This window comes from Nannobrachium achirus (genome assembly GCF_963921795.1).
Source record: "Nannobrachium achirus genome assembly, chromosome: 1".
Taxonomy (NCBI): Eukaryota; Metazoa; Chordata; class Actinopteri; order Myctophiformes; family Myctophidae; genus Nannobrachium; species Nannobrachium achirus.
The window spans coordinates 47,299,031-47,326,111 of NC_137810.1; the positions used below are offsets into that span (position 1 = coordinate 47,299,031).

At 42.5% G+C, this 27,081-nt stretch overlaps 3 protein-coding genes across 3 annotated transcripts in view; all 3 read right to left on the reverse strand.

Annotated features, from left to right (window-relative positions):
- The window catches only part of nek1 (NIMA-related kinase 1), a 42,966-nt gene extending 35,743 nt beyond the window's left edge, over positions 1-7,223 (reverse strand). Inside the window, exons 1-11 of the mRNA XM_080721926.1 lie at positions 7,105-7,223; positions 6,657-6,753; positions 6,153-6,250; positions 5,593-5,676; positions 5,237-5,304; positions 5,061-5,147; positions 4,551-4,605; positions 3,053-3,253; positions 2,417-2,489; positions 1,927-2,057; positions 1,243-1,308 (exon numbers count right to left, since the gene is read on the reverse strand). Of these exons, the coding sequence (XP_080578052.1) occupies positions 1,243-1,308; positions 1,927-2,057; positions 2,417-2,489; positions 3,053-3,253; positions 4,551-4,605; positions 5,061-5,147; positions 5,237-5,304; positions 5,593-5,676; positions 6,153-6,250; positions 6,657-6,753; positions 7,105-7,221 (1,077 nt within the window). The 5' untranslated portion in view covers positions 7,222-7,223. The remainder of the gene's footprint in view (positions 1-1,242; positions 1,309-1,926; positions 2,058-2,416; positions 2,490-3,052; positions 3,254-4,550; positions 4,606-5,060; positions 5,148-5,236; positions 5,305-5,592; positions 5,677-6,152; positions 6,251-6,656; positions 6,754-7,104) is intronic.
- Positions 7,224-10,516: 3,293 nt separating this feature from the next.
- On the reverse strand, positions 10,517-15,376 carry ociad2 (OCIA domain containing 2). Its single transcript, XM_080724008.1, has 7 exons — positions 15,180-15,376; positions 14,932-15,067; positions 13,583-13,636; positions 13,437-13,484; positions 12,320-12,479; positions 11,201-11,275; positions 10,517-10,905 (listed from the first exon to the last, which is right to left on the reverse strand). Exons 1-6 carry the CDS (start codon positions 15,267-15,269, stop codon positions 11,203-11,205), a joined length of 561 nt encoding a protein of 186 aa, XP_080580134.1. The 5' UTR covers positions 15,270-15,376; the 3' UTR covers positions 10,517-10,905; positions 11,201-11,202.
- A 3,164-nt stretch (positions 15,377-18,540) lies between these two features.
- On the reverse strand, positions 18,541-27,026 carry LOC308288352 (uncharacterized protein; the record flags this gene model as incomplete). The annotated part of the gene is made up of 3 exons (XM_080729771.1): positions 18,541-20,194; positions 21,976-22,115; positions 25,377-27,026. The coding sequence occupies 3 exons, from the start codon at positions 27,024-27,026 to the stop codon at positions 18,541-18,543; spliced, it is 3,444 nt and encodes a 1,147-aa protein (XP_080585897.1).
- Positions 27,027-27,081: the final 55 nt, after the last annotated feature.

Below are 27,081 nucleotides of genomic sequence, written 5' to 3' on the forward strand. Positions count from 1 at the left end.
ATTGCACTCTCACGGGAACGCATGCGTGTGTCCATGCTTGCCTGACTGCGAGCGCCAGACATCTCACACTACGTTCACTACGTTTCACTCCGGGAGAGTCTGAGATTACCAGGGCAGATTCTATTTCGGCGTGGGCGGGCTAAAGCCTATTGACGTCACACACACACACACACACATACACACACACACGCGACGTGGCGTGACATTGCAAAAATACGTTATTTCTCATAACATATTATATGTCTGCATGTTTACGTTAGTGCAAAATGGTATTAAAACGTGAGGAAACGGCACTATTTCATAGTTTATTAATAATACGAGTCGAGTCTGACTCCGCCATGACAGTTTTCACGGACCAATCAGAGTCCACTAGACTCTCACGTGGGCAGAGGACACCAATCAGAGTCCACGAGCGAGTCTCACGTGAGCTCAAGATCTCTGTTTGGAGGGGGCTGGGACCGGAGCATAGAGTTCACGTGCCCCAAGCATACAACCCTGATTGGCCCATTCAATGCGCCCGCTCTTCAGGCGCGTTTGAAATAGATTAAAATATGTGCAGCTTCAGTCCACACTACAAACCACCCACCAACAGGGGGGGGTGATGTGCGGACTGAAGTGTCAGGCTATGTCCATGCATGTGCGGGCATGCGTGAACTAGTGCCCTCTCCACCGCGCCCCGCCTCCAGTACACTCCTGGACGGGCATGTGAACAAACACATAGACATCAATGAGGGCTTGAGCTCCTGCCCTACCCTGCCCTACCCAGACCATGAACGCAGTTCAAACGCAAATGACCCTCTTTCCATGCCATACCTGAAGGCACCATTCAAGAGAATCGTCCTGTCCAAAGTAAACTCTCCTGAACTTGAAATCAGCATCTTAATCTCATGTTGAAGAATCGCCCTCTATGTGTAAAAATCCATGCCTTACGCCACATCTCCAGTTTTGGCTTGATTATGCTTATTTCGGTATAGTATCAAGCACCAAATATAGATGACCTCCAAGCTCACGTGACGCGTTGTGAGCTTAGAGCTTGTGAGCTTGGAGGTTGCCTATTTTCACCAAAAGTGCCCTTTTAGAAATGTCAGCCCCTGCCTCTCTTAACATTCTCTGCACGTCCCCGCCCCTGGACGCAGGATCAGATGCGTGACCGTGCCCTTGTCTGTGTAAAGGGGAGGGGGGAGGAGAGGGGAGAGGATGGGGGGATAAGACAAGTTACGTGGGTCTCCCTCTTGGCTGTACCTCGAACTTTCTCCTCTCTTCCTCCACTCGACTCACTCTTCTCTGGGGGGCTGCTGGGAGGGGAGCCTGAGCGACATACGACACACTGGGCTTCAGAGGATTGACATGAAGGCATGCACACGCACACACACACACACACACATACATACACAAACACTCCGCAGATTAGGGTTGGGATGCGGAACCGGAGGAACTGGAGGAACCGGATCCAACATTGAGGAACCAGGGAATCGGTTCCATCACATTTAGAACCGTTTCTGGTACCGGGTTTTATCACACTGTCAGAGCTGGTTATGTGGACTTCACGTCTGCTATGCAAGTATGCAATTACAATCCTGGTGGTTCTCAAACTCTGAGAGTGTGCAAATGGATCCATTTGGTTCCATTTGTACACTCTCAGATTTACAGACCTGTTAGGGTCCATTTGGAACCTCCTATAGGAATCGCTAAAGGAAATCGGACCGTTAAAGAGGGAATCGTTAAGCAACCAGAATCGTTAAAATCCTAAAAGGTTCCCAACCCTACTGCAGATACATACTATACACACACACGGCAAGGTGGGGAAGGAATGGTCTGCCAGTTCAACAAAAAAAGACAGCAAAGTAATACCCTTTACTGATGATAAAGAGTGAAAGACAACACACCCCTGATGGTTGGCTTCAGCGAGTGTAGTTAGTTACTAACCGCTTTATGTTTGACGGCAGGTTTCCTCTCCGCCGGCCTCTTGCCGGCTAAAGGCACTCCATATTTGGCGGCTGGCTTGGTCAGCTTCTGGGCTGGGGTGAGCGGTAGGGCACCAGGGGCGGAACGCTTGGCTGGTGGTCACACACACAGGTCATAAATAAAACATAGCATTCAGTGACAGCAATGTGTTTGCTGTGGTCAAGTTTTCTTCAAGTATAAAAAGGACAGAACATTCTGTACAGAACAGGAAAAGTAGTAGTAGTAGTAGTAGTAGTAATACATTGACATTATCGCTCACTGCCTAAAAAGAGAAGTATATGTATATATCGCTGCTGTCTGGCAAAAATCTTTTATCTTTTTTGCTGCTACTTTTGCTATGTTTTCATTAGAATCCTGAAAAGTCTGTTTTAGACATGAGATTTCCACCCGACAGAGACGATATATTTTTGTATAGTACATATTTCTATATAGGTAGTTTATAGTAATATACCTGGTAACCCCTGTGCCAGACCCACTTTAGGCTGCTTGTGAAAGAATGTATGGCTGAATTCCTGAGCAATGATCTGGAAGGCAAGAATGAGCAGCGCAATTACAGTTGGTTCAAATGAAGTAAAACTGAAGCCTGATTTACACTTTGTTGCGTAAATCACGCTGCCTCCCCATTTCCTGTCAGTCTACTGTCCTATCAATAAAGGCATAAAAGCCCAAAAACATATCTTAAAAAAAGTACAACTTAGAGTACAACTTAAGACAATTTTTCCTTCCTGATACACATAACTTGCGTATCGGTAGATACCGATCCGATACCAGTGTCTAATTTATTAATTTATATATATATATATATATGTTTTGGGGGCTTTTATGCCTTTACTGATAGGACAGTAGACTGACAGGAAATGGGGAGAGAGAGATGGGGAGTGACATGCAGCAAAGGTCGTCGGGTTCGGGACTCGAACCCGTGACACGCTGTCAAGCATCAGAGCCTGTGGTAAGCGCCTGGACCGCTAGGCCAGGAGGCGCCGCACCGGTGTCTAATCTAGGACAGTGGTTCTCAAAGTATCAGCAGCTTTTCCGATACAGGTATTAGTATAGGAACAACTCTAGCACAACTGTTTGCCAGACGTACCTGTGGTGTGAGGAACCTCTGTATTCTGCAAGAGAGGAATGGTTTGTCCAGGATGGTGACGACTGACGGCCTCTCCCGGGGGTTGCGCTTGAACAGCTGGCCCAGGAGGAACTGCAGGTCCTGGGAGTAGTGGTTGGACACGGGGGGGTAGGACCCTCGGATGATCTTCAGAACCAAGTTCTTCATGTTGCCCGCCTCGAACTGATAATGAAAAGACACATGGTAACCTGTCGTTCAGTGTTAATTTCGTCGTTCAAAACTACCAAGACCGACGAAAACGAAATAAAAACTAAGCTAAGGGTAATTTTATGTTTGGTTGAGTTCGGGTGTTGCGGTCTGAAAATAGCGATCAACAAGCTCACAACGCAATGTGTAAAAACAAGTAAAACAAGGCATTACGACGCCATCAAGGCCTCGCAAAATACATTATGTCGACAAATATTAATGTAGTTTTAGTTTCTGTAGAATAGATAGGGATGCACCGATTAATCGGCTAAAGATTGGCATCAGCCGATACCTGCCTTGCTGACTGCCATCAGTACATCAACAAACAAGAGGACAGTCAGAGATACAGAGGCTGATATGATCATCTGTTGATGTTCAGTTTGTTTCTCATTAATAGATGTGAAAAGATTGATTTCATTGTCTACTCAGATTGCTTTGAAGCCATGATGCATATCTTAGATATTATTTCTCTTTTAGCTTTTATCAAGCGGGTGATGTATTTTTATTTAATTTTTTCATCTAGTGAGATAGTGTTTTTATTTTATGTATGCCATATTCCAAGGTGCCTGGGCTAAAGTGGTTCACCCCTCTTTGTTTTTGTATTTTTAAAGACTGAAAATTCCATCTTTCTGATTCTGATCTGAAGCTGTCTCAAGATAATAAAACCAAGCCTGCGTCTCGCATACAAGCACTGTTTTCCCCCCTCCCCCTCTGTATAAAATCCTGGTTGTGAACAGTAGCACAGAATCTCTCTAGTCATGCTCTGAAAATCGCGGGTGAACGATATGGACCAGATATGGTTCAGTACCAGCCCTGCCATATTCTTAAGAAGTATAATCCCTTAATCTTTGAAAACATGACCACATTTGCAAGAATTTTAAATATAGTCTTTTCTTTTTTATTAAAATTAAAATGTTATGTGTAGAAAGTTAGAAACCCCTATCTAAGGATGGATATTGCAAATCAGGATAAGTAATAGGCTACCATGATATAATGCATCAGGCAATTGTTTTTCTATGGGTTTGATTCTATGCAAATAACCATAACCAACTGTTATTTTGTGCCGTAATAAGATTAAGTCCTCTTAGCTGCTGGGAAAGATGTAATTAGTCATCTCTGAAACGCACTGGGTTTGCCGCGCATTCTAAATGGGATCACATCAGCAGCAGCGCTAACATCACACGCTGCACATGAAAGAGTGAGCTAATGTTATGGAGGGAGGAGGCAGTGAGCCGTGCCTTCATTAGTAACCCACTGACATACAGATACTTACTGCATGCTTAAGAGTACACATTTCATACAGGACACACCCCAACGCCCAAACGTCACTGGGAAAGGAAACAGGGGAGAGTGAAGGGAGAGAGAGAAAGCGTACAATGCAAAACAAGACAGAGGGGGAAATTCTGGTTAGGTTTACATTCACACATTGCATACAAGGTTAACTGGAGGGGGGCCTCTCTTCTACCTTTCCTATAAATGGAGAAAACAGGTTGCTCTTCATGTAACGGCACACAGCTGCTCTCCACAGTTCATTCAAGAGTTATGGTACTAAGGTGGATTAGATCACATACATATTTAAGTGGCTCAAAGAGTGAATCGATACTAGCTTCCTGCCAGCATGTACACCGCCTAGTTCACTCAATATATGAGACACCTGATACCCAACAATCGGCACCATGACACGACTGGCACAGCGATCACAGGTGACTAAAGATTAAAGTGTGACGTGACAAACCAGCGCAAACACTGCGATGCCGTAACCAAACAACCACCGAGTTTGTACCTTTTGTTGTTGTACGGCTTGTTTTCACAAATCTCAGGCGACAGGTAATACGGTGTTCCTATGCATGTCCTCGCCAGCTCCACAGTGCTAAACAAAAAAGAAGAGATTCAAATGAATTAAAGTTGTATTCATTGCACGTCCATTTTTTGTGTGAGTTTATTTATTTTTTGACGTACCTATTCAGGACCCTTGCAATTCCAAAGTCCCCGAGCTGTATGGTCCCATCTTTAGTCAGAAATATGTTCTGAGTGGAGAATTCAAAATTGCAGTGTGAATTTTAACCACATTAACCGCATCTCTATTTTGGTGTTGTTTTCCCCATAAACCTATGCCTATATGCATAACTTAACTTCAGACCATCGTACACCGGTGTCGCACAAAAATACATGTTGGGAGCTTGCAGATCATCTATTTTTCACAGTGTGACGCCATCGTACAACTAAGTATAATTCAGGCATAAGCGGTTAAATGTCTATATTTATCCTTCATTTAGCATGCAGGCAGGGGAGAGGTTACGCAGTAACAACTCTACCTGTGACTTTATGTCCCTGTGGAGAATCTTCCGGTCGTGAACGTGCTTCAACGCCAGACAAATCTGCACAAACCAATCCATGATCTGAAAGAAATAAAGGTGAGAGTAAAGCCACAACAAACATTGGTATTAAGTTCTTCTGTTATTCTCCATTATACTTGTGGTCGCCAGGCCAGCCACAGAGCTAGAACAGAAACATAAGAAGGGTCCAAATATAGCCCAAGGAGAAGAAGGGTACCCGGCCCGCCAGGACACAGATCTACTTGATCTGTGTTATAATCCAGTTTCCAGGTCCAATATGATGTCTGCTGTGACAGAATCAGAGTCTGTCATCTCACAGTGGCTTGTACAGTAGCACTCTCACAACGGGACTGAGTGCTGCTATGGTAGCTTGTACATTAGTACAGTATAGGTGCCTGACGGGACTGACTGCTGCTATGGTAGCTTTTGCACAGTAGTAGGTCCCTAATGGGACTGTGGAGGCTTGTTCAGTAGATAGGTGCCTGACAGAACAGTCTGCTGCTACGGTGGCTTGTGCAGTAGCGGGACAAGTGGCTTACTTGCTCCTCTGGAAAAAGGACTCCTCTCTGAGAGTTGATTTTCTTGTAGAGGTCTCCGCCTTCACAGTAGTCCATCACAATAAACAGACATCCCGCCTCTGAAAGAAACAAAAAATGTACTGTACACGAAGCATAGGTTTACAACTCCAGCCTAGTAATTTATACTACGTAGTATGATGATGTGTCGCTTGCTAAAAATGAAGTGATCTACAACAAGCTAAAACAACAGATCGAAGGTTCAGATACGAGCTGCAGACAGTATCCAGACCCTCGCTAGCAGCTGGTCATTCTATCTGCCTTGTCTGGGCAGAGGGTGCAGCTGGATCGAATAAAGACAGAGATGATGCGATTAGCTCATCCTCCCAAATGTAATTAATGATCTGCACGCTTCCTCCCCTTTCCCCCCCGGGCTCTATACTGTTCCCCTGGTCGCCAGGTTAACGGTTGAGGTTATATTCATTTCTCAGCTTGCAGTTATGCCTCAGATCTGGATACGCCAGTTACCTTCAAAAGACTCCTTGTACTGGACGATGTTGGGATGACTCATGTTGGCGAGAACGGCGACCTCTTTCCGAGACTCCTGCCTCTCTTTATTTGACATCTGTCAAAAGTAGCAGAGTGATAGAAATGGATCGTGATAAAGTGATACATGGAGTAATAAAGTTAATAAAGAAGTGTCCTTGAGCAAGATGCTGAACCCTTAATTGCTCTCGATGAGCAGGTTGGTGCCTTGCATGGTTTCCTCTGACACCGGCGTATGAATGTGTGAGTGAAAGGGTGAATGTAATGCACAATCACTGTAAAGCGACTTGGATAAAAGGTGCTATATAAAGGCACCATTTAAAGTGATAGAAAGTGATAGAGACTCTTAGAAAGCGATCAAAAATGTGAGAAAGCAAGACGACAAGTGTCTACTTGGAGAGCGGTATAAATACTCCACAGGCAGGCTCACCCTAGAGATGCCGATCTCCTTGATGACGTACGGGTGTCCATCCTCCTTGGATTTTACCAGGATGGCCTTCCCGAAGGACCCTTCCCCGATCTTCTTCACCTTCTCATACTTCTCCATGTTAGTGGAACTGCTGGTTCGTCTGCATCCTGGGTCTGAAAAATGCCATCAAAGAACATATAGCAACCCCAAAGAAAAGGGGGCAAAAAGAAAGAACAAAGAGGGATCAACATGAGACACTGCATTATGTATGAGGCTCTGCCCTCAATGCTATGGTGGGATTAATGGTAGAATTCATAATGTACACATCTGACTGATACTACACACATGGAGACAGTTGTTTGTTCCATGCAAAATTGGCTTACATATCAAGATCAACACAGAGTGAGTCAACGTGTTTGTATCTCAATCAAGCCATAGCTGTCACTGTGTCAGACAGAAAATGCTCTTGGGTCTTCTTGATGGGCAGTGAGTGATGCTCAAAACGATACACAGTACAGCCTGTGTTGCTTAACCTAGTACTACGAAACCTACAACTAAGAGCTAACGTTGTTAGCTTGCAGATCAGCTCTTGTCGGCAAGCGACAGCGTCCTATTATGGCTTATGTATGAAAGGAGCCTGAAAACATGATATTTAAGGCGACACTTACCATCAGACTGTCACTGTCTGTCTGCAAGGCGCTGTGCTGCTGCTTGCTAGTGATGCATGGATGGATGAAGGATGATCCTCCCTGCGCTCTCTACCGAACTACAGCCTACCGTCGTTTTCATTGGACGCCCTCTGACGCCGAGGTTCGTAGAGCTGTCCGTCGTCATTCAACACGCTAGAACCCGCCCCTTACGGACGGTTGCTGTGAAACATCTTCCTTAGCAACCAACATAACAGCAACAGACTAGTAAAAGACGACTAGTCTAGGCTACATAATTGTTAATTGAAAATGTTTGTGAAAAGGCTTCAGTTCCGGGATAAAGCACATTATCTGCGAGCAGCCGATTCGAATGGCTGGTGTGAGTTTTGTGTTCAAATATAGTAGGGTTTTCGTTGTTAAATAATTTAAATCTTGAATGTATAAACTATATTCTGCTGTGATTGAATTTCAGGCCAGCAGGGGGTACACGTGTCACTTCTCTCTGCCCTGGTTTTCATCATGTGTGATTTGTGTTTTATCTACTGTATATATTTTCCTGCACTTTTTCCTTCTTTCTTTTTTTCTGACTATTTACTGCATAGTACTATGTTCTCTCCGTCTGTCATTCAATGTTATATGAGATACTTTAATGGTTTCCTGTGCAAATAAGCCAAGTGCTTTCTAGGATCTCCTTTTAGTTGACCTTGTACCAGTGTACCTTTTCATATGCAAACTTCTAATAAAGTCTTCAATCAATCAATCAATCAATCAATCAATGTTGAGGTGGTGGTCCCTGGGTGGTCCATGCATGGCATGCAGTGGTAGAAAAAGTATTCCAATTTCGTAAAAGTATCAATACTGCAGTGTAGAAATACTAAATAGCCTAATACAAATACAAGTCCGGAATTCAAAATGCACTTGAGTAAAAGTACAAAAGTATTGGCATCAAAATTTACTTTAAGTACCACAAGTTGAAAGTTATGCAGAATGACCCATTTCACAAGTTCACACCATAGACTGTATAAAAGATAGGTTCACACAGTCTTTTGAAAATAGCAGATCTACAATCTCACAATGTGTGGCATTGTGACGCATTGTGAGCTTGTAGATCGGCTATTTTTAAATGGTTGAAATGTACAGTATAGGGCCAAAGTGGTTAATGTATGTTTTATAATAATAATACAAATCTACAAAGTTACTAACTAAAGTTTTCAAATAATTGTAGTAGAGTAAAAGTACAATATTTGCTTCTGAGTTGTAGTGGAGTAGAAGTAAAAGTATTGAAAGTCGTGACCAAAAGAGAAGCATCGAGAAGGGTATAAGAGTCAGATTATAGACTATAGCCACAAACTATTGTAGTAGTCCAAACTAAACCTCTGTCGAGGTGCCAACTTGCGTCTTGTGCACACGTGGCCATGTATGACCTACTTGTGACGTGAGCCAGCAGAGCGCGCCTTGTTGCAGAACTTGCAGGACGCACTTGTTGATGGTGACATCACCAAGAATGCTGGTCCCTCAATGGCTGTTGATGGTGACGTCAATAGGAATGCTGGTCCCCGATTGCAACTCCTTGCAACTGTCATTGTGGATAATGGTTGCAAGCAGTTGCATGAGTCTGTGGACCAGGCCTATATGTCTTATGCCAACACACACTCATGATTGTTTAGGCTATTTATGTATATACAGTGTTTAATCTTTTATCCTGTGGGTACTGTAAATATTCACGTATTTCAGATTTAGAAAGTGCCATGTGAGTCAGAGTGTAATGTAAACAAACTTGAACTTGAACGACTTGAAATACAAGGGGTGTGGTCTTCTTCTGTTGTATGTCCTTAGACCTTCTGAATCAGCTTTGTTGCAGCAAGCCTGTCCAGTGTGTCATTGTTCGATGGCCGGTATGGGGCAGCTGGTCATCACATGTTCCACGTCTGTGATGGATCCCCACATTCACAGTGGGAACTGTCTGTGAGACCCCACTTGTGTATAGGGTGTGGTAGCGTGATGGGAACCCATCGTCAAATGAAAAACAGCACACTGTCTGTTTTGTTCAGAGAATCTGTCTTGAGAGATTAGTGTGATGATAGGCCTATTGATAGATTAGCTCAGAATTAACAGAATTAGTAAGCAGTTGCCAACATTTGGGTCTCAAGGAGATGATAAATTCAGGTGTATATTTGGACACCAAGGGATTGCAGACACACTTGAAGCACACTTTTAGCACCAGGAAAAATAGTTTATTTTATTTATTTCATGTGCATGCTTTGGAACATGGATTAAGATAAGATCTAATGGTTCAAAAAAAGTAGACTAAACTATAACTTATTTTGTTATCTTATTCTGAATACAACACAAGGTAGGCCTATTTGATTGAACCCCAAACGGGAAATTCATATTGCCACCAAAAAAAGTCACCTACTACAGGCGGCTGCTACTCGAAACTTGTAAATAGAATGGCCCATACTCACCTACCCCTTTCCACTGTAACGATCTGCTTCTCCTGTCCCCCCCCCCCCCCCTTTTATTCTCATTTTTCTGATTTTGTAATTGATGTTATGCTATGCAAAGTAGGCTACTGTGCTCTATCCATCTGTCTTTCAATCTTATATGAGATACATAAAGTGGTTCCTGTGTAAATAAGCCGAAAAGCTTACTAGGATCTCCTTTTAGTTGACCTTATACCAGTGATTTGTACTGTCATGATACTTGTTCCTATAGCAAACTTCTAATAAATTCTTCAATCAAAAACCAGTGCAGAACATGAAGTTTAAAATAGTCATATACACAAGTATAGTAAAAGCAGTTTACTACCAATCACATAGCAAGACAAATCTGTCCGCAGACAATGAAATGCAAAGCAAATTATTCCCAAACACATCACATTCTCATATACAATTAGCCAATTTAAAAAAACAATTAGCCAATTTTATTGGGGGTGGGGGGGTGTTAGCGATCCCACGCGTGATTTATGGTACAGTTCCAACGTTGAAAGATAAAGCATACATTGGTAGCCTTGAATAGGACTATTTATTAAAAATATATATATATATATTTATTTTCATTACTGCAGCTGGGATAGATGTTTTATTTGTAATGTTCTGTGAGACAGCTTGATGAGCTGAAGGGCACGTTTCAGAAACAGGCTGTGTTTTCAGTTAGAAACAGTCATCTATAGAACCTGAAACACATAGAGAGGGAAGGTTTAATAACGTTGTATGTTTTAATGTGTAGCTCTTTGAACATAATATCGTCTCTTACTGTCCAAAACTGTTACTGTTCAGGATTCAAATAAAAAAAAATAGCAAAATTAACAGAACGACAATCTCAAAACGTAGATCTGCTACTTTTGATCCTTTTGTGTGACGCTGTAAGTTGGGCATTAATTTACGGAAAAAAACACAAAAGGTTTGAATATGGAGATAAGAGGTCTCTGCCCGACAGCAACTATATAAAACATTATTTACAATACATACCTCTAGCTTTGTACATTTTCAGCAGGTGCAGGTGCAGCTTGTTTCTTGCACTCCTCACATACGTGGTGGCAGTGTCTGTGGGCATTGTGAGTCAGTTCAGTCACATGGATGTGGCATAACATTTTCAAAGGGACTTTATCATTCCTCTTTGCATTAGGAGAGGCAAGGGTCACTTTTATGCTTTGTCTGAAGTGCATGAATGATTGGTCCGCAATCTAAACTGGCTTTGAGGAAATTCTAAGAGTCTGTATGTGGGCAGGGCTGTGTGGCACTGTGTGTTGACACTAGTCAAGTCAAGTGTACCCTTGGCCTTAATTTGTTAGTTGAGTTGATGAGTTATGAGCCGCAGGGGCCTCATTTGAATATAACTAGAACTTCACAGTCAAAATATGATTTTTTGACAATACTAACCCGGTATTTCTTTCTACATTTTTGTTTTATCAAAGGGAATAACTTGTCCCGGACAACACTTTCTAAATACATTTATATAGAAAATACAAATCATATCAACCGTTATCATGAGAATCTGGTGTCAAAGGTCATCTGTTGTATTAACCACTTTCAACCTAGTTTATTATTTATTTATTTATTTAGGACATGTCATTATAGGTGAACATTTTCAAAAAAGCTTAAAAGTAGTGAAAATAGCAGATTTATAAGCTCACTGCGTGGTGCATTGAGATTTGTGACACATTGTGAGCTTGTAGATCTGGCATTTTTCAGGTTAAGAGCTGTTATTCAGCGTGAGAATAAAATGTTCTTTAGTCTTCTGTCTCATGTCTGTAGTTTGTTTTAATATTGGATTGCATATTCTATTTGATCTCTCAAAGGCACTCAAATCATAATTTTTTTCTTTACAGCAGGTTTTATAAGCATTAGGACTGGTACTGTTTTCACATACCGGTATATAGCACTGCATCCTACTATATCTGTAATCTGACTGCACATACAGTATAGCAGGGTTTCTCAAAGTGGGTGTTGTGAACTGGGGTTCAAGTGGTTAAATGGCAATTAGTTATTTTCAATCTGTCGTGATGAAAACTAATACGGTTTCCTGTTGACATACAGTGGGAAAGACGTGACTGGTGTTGTGGTGTGTTCAACACATGCTTTTCTCACCTATGACCTGAGCCTGGTCCAAAGCCTGGTCTTCCAGGCCCAGGGCCAAATCCGGGTCCAAATCCTGGCCCAGATCCCGGTCCAAATTTGGCCTGAAATTTGCTTCGGCAAGTTCCAACATAAGAGGCCTTCCCTACAGCAAAGCCGAGGACTCCAGCCACTGAAGAACAGAAACATCCTCATAGTCTTGTTGTCTCAATGACAGTTAAGGCTTTGTTCAGAGTGCAAATATACAGTTTCTCAAATCTGATATTTAGGACATGACTGTCCACACTGTTACCAGATCAGATTTGCATATTCACTCATGACCTATCTACATTGGTTGTGTCAGTGGTCAGAAAAGTACTAAACTCTTTTACTTAAGTATAAGTATCAAAGTAAAAGTACTGATTATACAGAATGCCCCATTTCACAAGGTATAAGACAGTATATATTTTTAAAATAGCAGATCTGCATGAGCTTGTAGTTTGGCTATTTTCAAATAGCCAAAGTTTAAATACCGGTAAGTCTGAAGTTGTTAGTGTATGTTTTGTAATAATAGTTCAAAAACTACAAAGTAACCAGTAACTAAAGTTTTCAAATAATTGTAGTGGAGTAAAAGTACAATATTTGGCTCTGAGTAGTAGTATAGTAGAAGTAAAAGTAAAATTGTACAAAATCTTACTAGAATAAAGTACTTCAGTAAATGTACTTGGTTCCTTTACACTACTGATTGCTGTAGTGAACATAACAACATGGGCATGAGAGTAATGCTGCTTAACGTCTGCTCTGTCTGTCATACACCAGTGTCATTCACAGATGATAGCACAGAAGCTCACAACACTTTAGTGTCCTGAATGTTCACACTGAGACACATCTTTAGAAATTTAATCACATTTGAAAACCACCCAGGAATGTGGTTGACTTGCAAAAAATAGTTTCCATTCGGTTTCTTTCTGTTCAGACTTGATCAAACCAATCTCGGTGACTATACAGTAAGTATATACTATATAGTAAGCTAATATTGCCTTTATTTGGCCTGCCAGTCTGAACTAACTACTGGCAATTATGAAGGATTAGAATAATAGTAAGCAATAGCAATGAAAACTCTGCTATCCTTACCAGACGAGTTACGCACCTGCAAGTTTTGGAAAAGGACCCAATGTCTTTGCTGATTTCCAAACGCCTGCATAGAAAGAACATGTTTTTCTTTTTTTAAATGTATAACATATAAACATAACATAGGGATATGGAGGCTAAGTGATCTGAACGACCATGACTTACCACTATAGATGAGACCTCCAGTGACAGCCATGCTGCCCACAGAGAGGGGAAGAGCTAAAGATGGAGTCAGAGAGTCAGAGTCTTTCAAGTCATTTCAACTATTATCAGTGGTGGAAAAAGTACTCAATCTTTTTTACTTCAGTAAAAGTATCAACAATATAATGTAGAAATACTCTGTTACAAGTAAAGGTCCGCAATTGTACTTGAGTAAAAGTACAAAGTATTGGCAAAATGTACTTTGGAAAAAGTAAAAGTACTCATTATGCATCTCCCATTTGTTTCAAGTTTTCAAATGTATACAAATCTTTTGAAAAAAGCAGATCTACAAGGTTATAATGCGTTGCATCATGACGCATTGAGACCTTGTAGATCGGCTATTTTCAAATGGCCAAAATGTATATATATAGGGCTGAAGATATAATGGATGTATGGTAATAATAATCAAAATCTACAAAGTAACTGGTAACTAAAAGTTTCAAATAATTGTAGTGGAGTAAAAGTACAATATTTGCCTCTGAGATGTAGTGGTAAATGTCACATTACACCACTGACTATTTCACCCTGCTACTGATCAGAGATATACAAGGTTACAGTTCTCAGGAACTTTGTTATGTCAAATCCCCTGCAGGTAAATAAATCTTTGTTTGTATACTGCAAAAATACTGTATTGTCTAATAAAGCTAAAGTGAAGCAAATAGCTAATTGCAAATATTTTCTCTCTCCCCATGACTGTCCTTGATTGGCTTGGCAGCAGAACCGGAAGCGCATAATGACACATTGACAGTGTGTTTTTCCATGTCAAATCTCCTGCAGAGCCAATCAAACGAAGCTATGGCACCCGGAAGAGCAAACAGGTCCAGTATGCCACCTTCTAAACATGGGATTACAGTTTTGCACACAAACAATTTCATGTCAAGTTGAAGTCATCCTAAAATCTTTTCTTAAAGCAACACTATACTAACTAACTATATGAACTACATTTATTGGCCATAATTGCAAAATTATATTATCTTTTTGTATTTTCTAATGGATTCCTCTGTCTATCTAGGTGGTGACTTGATTTTTTAAGGTCACAGGCGGCTAGAGTTTTATCCAGCAGCATAATGTAAACGTGTGGATGACTCATCCTGCCCAACCCACACGCATGTTGGACTCAACAGTCTCAACACTCAACAGCAGTGCAACAATACTGTATAGTGTATCCCGGAAGAGCACAGCAAAACTCTGATCTTGAAGGTTTTAGGGATATATCTTACATGTAGCAATTTTATTTTCATATAGGCCTACCAACATGAAGTATATACTGGTGGTGTGTGACTGACTGTGTGTTTTGTAAAGTGTAGGCCTACCTCTGTACCAAAAGCTCTCCTCATGGCATTCCTTCCAAATTTGTTTCACATCCTCTCTGTGGATGTGGTGGTGGTGGTGGTGGTGGTCACCGTCCTCTCTAGGGATGTGGTGGTGGTCACTGTCAGGCTCAGCACACTGTAAAAGACACAGAGCAGACACTACAGGTCACCTACAGTATCATCATGCATGTCCTTGGTTCACCCCGCTGGTCATGACTCATGTCACATGTGATCATTCAGCCTCTTACCTTTCTCCCTCCTTTTTCTGCAGCTGAACTTGTCCCAGCAGCTCCCTCCGTCTTCACTACCACTGTCTGCTCCGTAGTTTCAGTACTCATGATGCAAAATGGACAAGATATCACCCACGTTCAGTAATTTCTTTCTATTTCTCAGTCTATCAGAACAACTGTGGTCCGTTTATTCCTGCTTTCTGTACAACAGCACTGACTCCACCCCTCTCTTGAGTAAACATACAGTAGGCTACATCAGAGGCCCGGCCCACTAAAAGGGCCAGCTGAATTATTTTGTAATGGATTCCAGAACAGTGCCCTCTCTCTCACAAGCACTCTTGCCAACCTCACTCTCTTTCATAATAAAAAAACTACTGAGCTCAGAGCTATACGCTTCTCAAAACATGGATTAGACAGAATGCCCACGATGAAGAATAATGAACAATGCACATGACCTTTTTATACTTTGGTTCTTTGGAAGACACGCCTAGCTTAAGAAAAGGTTCACCTCTGTACACCTACAGTATCTGCAGCTGTTACACCCTGTCTTCTGTGTCTGCTGTTGCTGTGTTTTGTAGTGGCATGTAATGCCAGGTTTGGAAGTGTTACCTGAGTAAGTAGATAACTCGAGTCACAGTAGCCATGACTTAAAGTCATGTCATCAACATGGATCTGTCCCATTTCCCATTCCCTCCTGATTGGCTACCATTGCCTTCTAAAGTTTGTGTATGCGACCTGACAGTCGCTTATCTCCCGATTTAGGGAGTCTTACTGGTGATGTGACTCGACTATCTGTGAGTTTAGACTTGAACACAAGAGCACAAGTACAAATGATTATTTATAACGCATAAAAAAAAAAAGCTATGGTTGGACTGGACACCTGGTGGCTCAACCAGTAAGAAAAGCCTTGCGGAGCCTATCTCCTAGTTAGTTTCTGTACCTTGAGGCAGCTTGATGTACAAGTACAACCCCTAGACATGACGCTAACATGTCAAAGGGACGTACCCCCAATCCAACCCTTGATGCTGAGTGCCAAGCAGGGAGGCATTTGGGTCCTATTTTTCAGAGTCATTGGTATGACCCGGCAGGGGATCAAACCCTGACCTCCCCAGTCTCAGGGAATGAGGTTAGTGAAAGTTGTAATTGGTTCCTTTTTCTCTACCCATGTTGTTCTTTACATTGCATGAATGTACTTCATTATGGGTTGTATATTATATTGTATGCCCCCCCAACACATGGCACTCAGCTTTCTCGACATTTGCACTAAAAGGACCACCACTTTTGACATACAAATATACTGTATGGTGAAAAACATCAATCAATCAATCAACCAATCAATCAATCAATCAATCAGAGCATGTATTGAGAAAGCATGAACACCAGGTTAAAGAAAATAGGAAGGTTAGGCTACTGTTCTTCCTGTCAGCAGCAGAGTGAGGCCCTACAACACCCCTTGAAATTGTGTTGCACTATTAGTTTATCTAATCTGTTTTATCTCTGTCACTCCCTTCTGTCCATTCTTATTGGCTCCTCTGGCCTAATAGGCATCTCATATGAGTACCAGAACACTGGGTCAAAGGTCTGTGGTACACAAATAAACAAGAAGGAATTTGATAATAGGCAGTGGGCACCAAACTCAAATGTAGAATTCTTATTATGGCTTCCAAGACAATAGCCACATCAACTTATTGCTAGATGATAATAGTTTTAACACCTGTCATTTTCCTTATACATGGATAATACAACTGCAGAAAAAGTTCAAATAGTCGATGTAGACCGTCTATTTTCACTATTTAAAAAGTTTTATAAAAGTAGTACAATTTTGCAAAGAATTGCCCTAGATTTTATAGGCTTTGTTCCCAGTAGTAGGTTGTTGGAGATCACACATGGTTCACTTACTCACAAAGTATCTGAGACATCTTGAATATCTCACACCACAGATATCCATTTGCCTCTTTCCTTACTGCCATGCTTTAGGACAGTGGTTCTCAACCTGTGGGTCGGGACCAAATTATTTTGGGGGGTCCCCAGATGATTAACTTAATGTGCAATGTTGTTCTCTCACTCAACAGTAAACAGACAGACATAAAGTTTAAGTGTATATAGAGGGTAAATGCACATTTCTAAAGTGACAATTTAAGGACTGTAATACCTCTAAAATGTCAAATTAAACATTGGCCAAATTGCCAAATATTAGAGGCAGAAATTGTGAAAATAGCTGATCTACATGCATGCATGTAGATCTATTTTCAGAATAGAACCGTGTTATAGGCTACAAAATGTAATGCCTCAACTCTTAATGCTTGTCAGGGTGGGGGATCCCATCAGGGTCCCATTATTTTGGGGGTCTTGGCATGAAAAGGTTGAGAACCACTGCTTTAGGATACATTGCTATATGTTCAGTATTGGCGCCATCTACTGGCTTTGATGCTGGATAATCCAGATAGTGCCTGCAGTACCCATGCAGTCTTCAAATTTAGGTTGCTTTTCAAGCATTATAGCCTACTTGATAACTCAAAGCCCAAGTAACTTTGTGGACTTTGAGTTATCAAGTATAATTCAGATAAAGAAGGCTTGTTAGGCTTCAATATTTATTTTATTCAGTACATTGTAAAATCAAGTGTTAATCATGCTAATTGAATTGGCCTACCGACCTGAAGCTGTACATATTATATGGCATTGAGCATTGGCAGGGACTGACAATGCAGATTCTTCCCATTTCCATAAAACCATAGCCTCAGAGGTTTTTCTTACAAAATGCAGAAAGAAAACAGCAACAACATGCCAGGATTTTATTTAATGGTTTAATGTTTAGTGAACAATTCTTTTGAGAGTCTGTTGCTCTGTTCAACTGTAAACTGAGTTTATTCTCAGTACAATTATTGTGACAGCAGATTACATTCTCCATTTCTTTGTGGTTGGATTTAACATAATCAGTATAACTGCTTCAAATACAACGCTCTCAATTAGAATTAAGCTAAACCCTGTTTTAATCATATCATTTCACTTATATAATATATAATAATTATAAATTGCTATTCTTTTATGTAGTAGTGAAATAAAAATGCATTTTGGTCCATCAGACAAGTTATTACCCTCTGAGAAGCAAAACAAAATTACGATAATAGATTGTTTTTATCATGTTCAGCAGAAGAGAACCCCCCTTTCCTTCAGGACATGATCCACCTCTACAGTACACCCAGTTCCACAACAGAAATGCTGAGTTGAACTGAAACGTTTTAAGCTAAATACTTCAATGGAGAACTCCATTCAGCTAGAATGAACAACAGTTAAATGGCTTGATTTGACTGGAAATAAATGCAAAAACTGAAACTAGAAAACCCAACCCCAATAACAACAGAAACGACAGAGGATTAGTCTAATCTGGGTGAATGACAGGAGAGATGATCAGAGGAGCAGAGGTTTGGCCATCTTCAGTAAATCCAGGATAGAAGTATGGATAAAGTTTCTCAGTGAAGGTGCAGCCAGTGAAAGAGTAGATATTAACTCCAGTCTCCCCATCAAAAAAGGAGACCAGACCCTCCTCATAATCCACAAACACACCCACTATCTGGGGCTTCTCTCTTACAGAGAGGAGGACAGAAGGGCCAGCACGAGCCTTGTAATCATTTCCATTCCTCAACCTTATAGTCCAATAACCGTTGTTGGGGGTCGGAGAGATTGATCCCTTCCTGTTGATGGACTCCCTGGCCACTCCTAAAGTCCAGGCAGTCTTCCCTTTAACCTGAACCTCATAGTAACATCTTCCTGAGGAGAAGCTTTGTTTCCCTAAGACTGAGGGAGATCTAGAGAATCTCTTTGTGTTGTCTAATGGATAGTCCTGTGGGTCTCCATGACGCACTTGTTTTCCATCCTCAGACAGGATGAGCTTGGGTTGTGCTGTATCAGGGTCCAGAGTTACATCCACTGCATATTGCTGGATCCTCCTCAGCTCAGCCTCACACAGCTTCTTCTTCAACTCTTCTTTACTGAGTGCCTTATTCAGCTGAGCCACAGCGGTCCTCAGAGTCTCCCCATATGAAGACTGATAGACATTGACCTTTGTCCAGTCCTTGGTGGGTGGAGGGGTGTTGATGGATGGGAAGTTCTGGAGGAAGAGGAAGTGGTCTTCAGTGTGTGAGAGCTGCTTCAGCTTAGAGCTTCTCTTCTTTAACTCAGTGATTTCGTGTTCCATCTCTTTAATGAAACCTTCAGCCTGTTTCTCTGTGGTTTTCTGCTTCTCCTCAATAACATAAACGACCTCCGCCTGGCTTCTCTCAATACAGCTGATCAGAGCAGTGAAGACCTGCACACTGTCTGCTATCTCTCTGTCTGCATCTTTCTTGCTGTGCTCTACTGAGTGTTTGACCTCCTGTATCTTCAGATGTCTCTCTTGGATCATTTGCTGAACTTCAGCCTCTGTCTTTCCCAGCTCAGCCTTCTTTCCTTCATATTCTTCTTTTAGGGATACGATTTGATGTAACCTATGGTCTGACTCAGTGCAGAACTGACAAACACACATGTGGTCAGTCTTACAGAACAGCTCCAGAGGTCTGTCATGTTTCTTGCACAGAATGTCTTCCAGGTTCTTTACAGGGTCGATTAGTTTGTGTCGTTTAAATGCTGTAACTCTATGATGAGGCTCCAGGTGAGTCTCACAGTAAGAGGCCATACACACCAGGCAGGACTTCACAGCATTGTGCTTGGTCTCAGTACAGATGTCACAGGAGACTTCATCTGATTTAGCAGGTTCCTGGTTTGTGTTTGTGTTGGGTTTTCTGTTCAGCTGCTGAGTCTTCCTGAACTGATCAGCCATCTCAGAAATGAATGTATTGACAAAGACTTCTGGTCTCTTAATAAAGGTCTTTTTACATAGTGGACACAGACACACATCATTCGTGTCCCAGTAATGTGTGATACAGGTTTTGCAGTAGTTGTGTCCACATGGAGTGCTGATTGGATCAGTGAACACATCCAAACAGATAGAACACAGGAACTGCTCTTCAGACAGGAGACTGCTGGCAGATGCCATTCTACACAATGAGAATAAAGAAGAAAATATATCAGATGAGATCAGATGTAGCTAATTTAGTTCTTGAATGCTATCTTCTTACAGCTCTGAATCATAGTTATGAATCTGGCCTGGATTTTAGTCACTCAGAGCACAAACCCTTTGACAGATGTAGGCTACTGTACTAACATGCCAAATTTATTTAAAGTTTGGACAGAGGAATTTCAAGGAATACGAAAATAGGTAAACATCGTGTCTGGAATCACAGCTTGTGGCGACACACGCGCTTTACAAAACCATACAAAAATGAACAGAATATATTCTGTTTAGTGAATATTAATACATCATTATCTGCTGTACTTACATGTCTTTAAGTTGTCCGAATTTATAAGTCCAGAGTCGAGTCGAATGAAGGTTTTGTATGGCGCGTGTGTCAAGTATTGTCAGCACTTTACTTTCAGTTTAAGTTTACTCGGAAACCCCTCCTCCTTGTAGCTGTTACCTACGGAGCCCTGGAGTGAGACGGGTCCGACTGCAGTACGCAGGAGCCTTGGAGGGGGTGGAGCCTTGGAGGGGGCTGGCATTGGAGGAGGCGGGCATTGGAGGAGGCGGGCATTGGAGGAGGCGGGCATTGGAGGGCCTTGTAGGGAGCCTTGGAGGGGGCGGGCCTTGGAGGTGTCCATTTCTTAAAGGTATATGACGCTCTGAATGAAACTGAGACAGGTTTGAACAAACTTACTGCCCCCTGCACTGAGTCAAACTAATAAATGACAAGCATTTAACTTACTCCTTTTTCTGAATTATTATATTATTATAAAATAATTGACAAGCATTAATAATCATTGAGAAAAAGGTGTAAGTTATAACTTACTTAGAAAAAGGAGTAAGTTAGTCTAAAACTCCTTTTTCTCAATGGTTATATTATAAAATGATTATGATTATTAATGCTTGTCATTCTAATATTTGTTTTAAATAATCATTATTTAAAACAAATATTAGAATGACACGCATTTAACTTACTCCTTTTTCTAATTGATTATAAATTATTATGATTATTAATAATCTCTCGACCACGGAGTGACGGCAGCGGAGGTCCGTGAGAGGTGCCGTGGTCGTGGGACCCCCACATGGTGGCCGTGAGTCGGCCGTCCTGCGGGGATCCCTCGCCGCCCGCTGCGGTCGCCTGCGTTGTCGGCGGCGAGAGACACCCCGGTGGAGGGTTGGACACCCCGGTCCATGCCGGCCGGACCCCCTTCCCTCCTCCTCCGTGTCCGTGATAGACCCCCTCTCCTATCGCTGTCCCACCCCTTGTCTTCCCTTCACTGTCCCCGGCTTGAGAGAGCTCCACAGCCCGCCTCTTCTGTCACTGTCCCCGGCTAGGGTGAGCTAAAACACCCCGGTCCTCCCTTCACTATCCCCGGCTATTAGAGAGCTTAAACACGCCGCCTCTTCTATCACTGTCCCCGGCTAGAGGGAGCTGGCCACCCCGCCTCTCCCTTCACTATCTCCGGCTAGAAAGAGCTCCACACCCACCCCGCCTCTCCTCTCACTGTCCCCGGCTACAGAGGGTGTCTCTCGCCGCCGACAACGGGGCGAACCGCAGCGGGCGGTGAGGGAGAGCACTAGCAGCCACGAGCGGATCAAACATCCACCCTCTGCCCGGGGGAAAGAGCCTTTACGGCGGATACAACCTCCACCCTCTGCCCGGTCCTCCCCCCGCTCTGCAACAACCTTCACTCGCTCAACCTTCACTCGCTCACAACAGCCTCCTCGGGGACAGTGATATGTTTTTCATGAATCCACCGTGAAGGTTGTTCCAGAGCGGGGGGAGGACCGGGCAGAGGGTGGAGGTTGTATCCGCCGTAGAGGCACTTTCCCCCGGGCAGAGGGTGGATGTTTGATCCGCTCGTGGCTGCTCTCCCTCGCCGCCCGCTGCGGTCGCCCTGTTGTCGGCGGCGAGAGACACCCCGGTGGAGGGTCGACACTCACGGCTACCGTGTCGACCCTCCACCGGGAGACCCGATGGTCACCTCGCCTCGCCGATGACCGTCACCTCGCCTCGCGTTGCCGTGAGTCAGCCACCGCAGGGCGGCTGACTCACGGCTACCGTGTCGACCCTCCACCGGGAGACCTGATGGTCACCTCGTCCTCGCCTCGCCGATGACTGTCACCTCGCCTCGCCGGTGACGGTCAACGGCTCCGCCGAGGCTATAGCGGCGGGGGCCTCGCTGCTGACCACCGGGGTGTCTCTCACCGCTGATTTATTATTAAAAAAATTAATATAGTAGAAACTATTTACTGTATTATTATTATTACTATATTAAAATAAACTATTTACTATATTATTAATATAGTAAATAGTTTATTTTAAAGAAACGTGTTATTTTCCTGTGTTCAATAAGAATTAATAATCCATGGCGAAAACAGCCGATCTACAAGCCCACAAAGCGTTGCGCTTGCTTGCGTTGTGAGCTTGTAGGTCTGCTGTTGATTCTATTGGATACTATGAACCTTTCTAATCCGCCTCCAGCTCCTCCAATGCCCGCCTCCTCCAATGCCGGCCTCCTTACTGAGTACTGCAATCGGACTCTATTGCCTGGAGTGGCCACTGAGAGAGTGAGAAAAAAAGAAAACTTTAAATCGTGGGCTCGTTAACCCTTCACAACCTCTCTTCTCTTGCATATCGGGGTGGGGCTGACTGTGGGTGCATTTTACACATTCACGAGAGAAGGAGACTGTACCCCATTTCGTTTTGCTGTCTATCATTATTGTTGCAATCAGATTGATCGCTCTGATTTAGACCCCTGTGTTTGCACCTGTGTTTCTCTAGTAAGTAAGACACCTAAGGGCGAAAAGCGACCTCGCCCTGGAGGGCGAGGTCGCGCCATCTGTCTTGGCCATATATGGATTCTGTTAGTGTGGTTCTCCTAGTCCTAGGCCAGGGCATCATTTGGAATACAATCCCTTTTATGCTCATATATTATGGAGATCCCTAACAGAATCCCTTTTATGCCCATATATGGAGATCCCTGCCCTCTGAGTATCTGACATCACTGTGATGTCACCTGTTTATGCTCTTATATGGAGATCCCTGCTCTGAGTATCTGACATCACTGTGATGTCACCTGTGATGTCACAGTGATGTGTCAGGGGAACCACAGTGTCAGGCATTACCCGTCCGTACGGACGTAGGCCTACAGATACGGACAACTATGACGGTTCTAATAGTAAACTGCGACCTACGGTCGCAATAAGGTTTTGCATATATAATTTTATGGGATGGAGGGATGAGTTTTGGCTTATTTGCACAGGAAACCATTGAAGTATCTCATAACATTGAATGACAGACGGATAGAACACAGTAGCCTACTATGCAGTAGACTAGTCAGGAAAAAAAAAAAAATAGCTTGTACGTTGATGTAATTTATTATTCTTTGTTATGCTAAAGAAAACGTCAAGTAAACCTGATTACATTATGACTTTAGTCATTTCTAGTAGTTTGTTCTTCTAATTAATTACATAATTCTATTTGCTGACCATCAGCAACAGCAATGTTTTCATGGGTACTGGCGCCATCTACTGGCTGTGATGGTGGATTCCAGCGTCTCTGGCTTCACCTTCTTGACTTGTATGTACCCAGGCCTTCTTCAAGTGAATGGTCTTTATTTGTTTAAAGGTTCCTGGAGGCCTCTGTGCCTTGGAGGCAATAATACATTCATGCTCATTTTTAATGTCCAATTTAGGATGCAACCTCATGTTCCCCCAAAACATGTTTTATATATAAATGTTTGCTCTTAGTCGCTGAGGGGTCATCGCCATGTTGGCTTGTGGTGGACATTTTTGTCAAAATAAGTGTCATACATATTTTGAAGAAAGTCTGGAGACTTGACAAGTTGACATTCAGTAGGCTAATTGGCTCTTGATCAAACTAAGAACTAAATTATAACATTGTGTAAAAAAAAAAAAAAATCTAGAATTTGCCACAGAGAGGCCAAGTCTATCCCCATGGACACATTTGTCTGTGTACTGACATGTTGATGATCCCTGAGGCTTTGCTAGTTGGGCCCTGAGGTCCAACATTCTGCCTGTCTTCCATAGTAGTAGGGGTAGTTTTGTTATTATAATTATACGTTATTATAATTCGGCTTTATTAAGTATTGTGTGTCAGGGCAGGAATTTCACAGAATCCATGAAGGCCACTGTGCCCTCTCAGTTTGGACTTCTTATGCCCTTGAAATAAATAATGTATATGCCCTAAGTCCACAGTAGTCTTGATGTCCTGCTCACACTGCCCCACTTAATATCATCATTTTCTCCTCTGACCTCTTTACTGTAAAGTGTCAACATGTTTTTAGACACCATTGTCTTTTATCGAGATTTTGACTCAACATCCACATCTTCAAATGAGTCCATTGACTCTGATTATTCCAGGGCTGAACTTTAGATTCTGGAGTTGATGAGTGTCAATTTGTAAATGTTGACCATGGCCCTAAAACGATGACATTTTAAGGAACGGTGTGCATCCGTGCTTTGCTTGGGCTTTGAGTTACGTGTAATTCAGAAAGAGACACAGCAAAGTTGTGAGTGTTCCTTTAACTTTGAAACTGTGGACACTTAATGGTCTATTTTTACACCTTGAGATTTAAATGAACAGTGTAACAGGATCAAAGCAGCAGGGCTGCATACACCACATCAATATATGAATGATAACAAGTTCACTGTATCATGCTTTAAGATTCAGACTGAGTTTTTGTTCCACTCCAAATCAAAGGACAGTTTATTCTCAACACAATTATTGAAATTTGTTTGTGATTGGATTTAACATACAATCAGTATAACTGCTTCAAATATAAAAGTCATATAAATAGTCATAGTCATCCTACTACACGAATGTTTAGTTGAACTGAAACAATGACAAAGAAATAACATAGAATACAATATACAATCAGGTCCTTGATGAAATAAATGTAGACAAGATTTTTACAGTATCACAGACAGAGATTAATACATAAGGAGAACTACACTTACCATTCAGGAAGTATGAACAACAGTTACCTGTACATTGCTTGATTTGAATTGATTTTGAAAATAAACTTGTAAATTAATTCACCTTTCCATCCATACACAATTGTTGTCTTAAATGAAAACCAACCCTTTCATGTAAAAAAAAAACCCACCCATGAGTGATTAGTCTAGTGATTGACAGGCAAGATGATCAGAGGAGCAGAGTTTTTACCACCATCATTAAGTCCAGGGCAGAAGAATGGGTAGAGTTTCTCAGTGAAGGTGCAGCCAGTGAAAGAGTGGATATTAACTCCCGTCTCCACATCATAAAAGGAGACCAGACCCTCCTCATAATCCACAAACACTCCCACCTTCTGGACATTCTCTCGAACCTGGAGGAGTTCAGCAGGGTCAGCAGCAGCATAGTACGCATTTCCATTCCTTATCCATAAAGTCCAGTAACCGTTGTTGGGGCTCTGTGTGATGGAATCTAGCTTCCTGTCGATGGACTCTCTGGCAACTCCAAGATGCCAGCGAGTTTTGTCTTTAACCTGAACCTCATAGTAAAATCGCCCAGAGGAGAAGCTTTGTTTTCCTAAGACAAAGATATATGAAGAGAATCTCTGGGAGAATCCGTCTGGGAGTAGATCGTTTACTATTCTTTTCTTCCTCTTTTTGTCTCCACGAGTCACTTGTTTTCCGTCCTCGGATAGGATGAGATGGGGATTTGCTGAGTCGGGGTCCAGAGTTACATCCACTGCATATTGTTGGATCCTCCTCAGCTCAGCGGCATGCAGCGTCTTCTCCATCTCATTACTGAGTGCCTTCTCCAGCTGAGCCACAGCTGTCCTGGCAGTCCCCACATACGAAGACTGATGGACGGTGACCTTTGACCAGTCCTTGGTGGGTGGAGGGGTGTTGATGGAGGTAAAAGTCTGGAGGAGGTGGAGGTGGTCTTCTGTGTGTAAGAGCTCTTTCAGCTCAGAGCTTCTCTTCTTCAACTCTGTGATTTCCTGTTGCAGCTCTTTAATGAAGCCTTCAGCCTGTTTCCTCGTTGCTGTAACCTTCTCTTCAACCACATCAACGACCTCAGCCTGGCTTCTCTCAATACAGCAGCTCAGAGCCGTGAAGACCTGAACGCTGTCTGCTATCTCCCTGTCTGCATCTTCCAGGCTGAGATCTACTGAGTGTCTGACCTCCTGAATTTTCACTTGTCTCTCCTGAATCAACTGCTGAACTTCAGCCTCTGTCTTTTCCAGCTCAGCCCTCTTTCTTTCACATTCCTCTTTCAGAGATATAATTTGATGTAACTTGTGGTCTGACTCGGTGCAGAACTGACAAACACACACGTGGTCAGTCTTACAGAACAGCTCCAGAGGTCTGTCATGTTTCATGCACAGGATGTCTTCCAGGTTCTTTACAGGGTCGATTAGTTTGTGTCGTTTAAACGCTGTAACTCTCTGATGAGGCTCCAGGTGAGTCTGACAGTAGGAGGCCAGACACACCAGACAGGACTTCAGGGCCTTGAGCTTGGTCTCAGTACAAATGTCACAGGAGACTTCGTCTGGTTTAGCAGACTCTTGGTCTTTGTTGTAACTGTTTTCCAGTTGCAGTGACTTCCTGAACTGATCAGCCAACTCAGAAAGGCAAGTATTGACAAAGACACGTGGTCTCTTTTTGAAATACTTTTTACATAGTGGACACTGGCGCCAATTAGTGTCCCAGTAATGTGTGATACAGTTTTTACAGTAGTTGTGTCCACATGGAGTGGTGATTGGATCAGTGAACACATCCAGACAGATAGAACACAGGAACTGGTCTTCAGACAGGAGACTGCTGGCAGACGCCATTTCTGCACAACAAGAATAAAAAAAATCTTGTTAATAGTTATATCAATGCAGTCTG

Bases quoted from the DNA above. Each gene is read 5' to 3' on its own strand.
- ociad2 (XM_080724008.1), bottom strand. From the start codon at position 15,269: ATGAGTACTGAAACTACGGAGCAGACAGTGGTAGTGAAGACGGAGGGA. The intron at 15,068-15,179 runs GTAAGAGGCTGA...TGTCTTTTACAG, and splicing joins CAGAAAAAGGAGGGAGAAAG to TGTGCTGAGCCTGACAGTGA. The intron at 13,637-14,931 runs GTAGGCCTACAC...CTCCATCTTTAG, and splicing joins GGAGAGCTTTTGGTACAGAG to CTCTTCCCCTCTCTGTGGGC.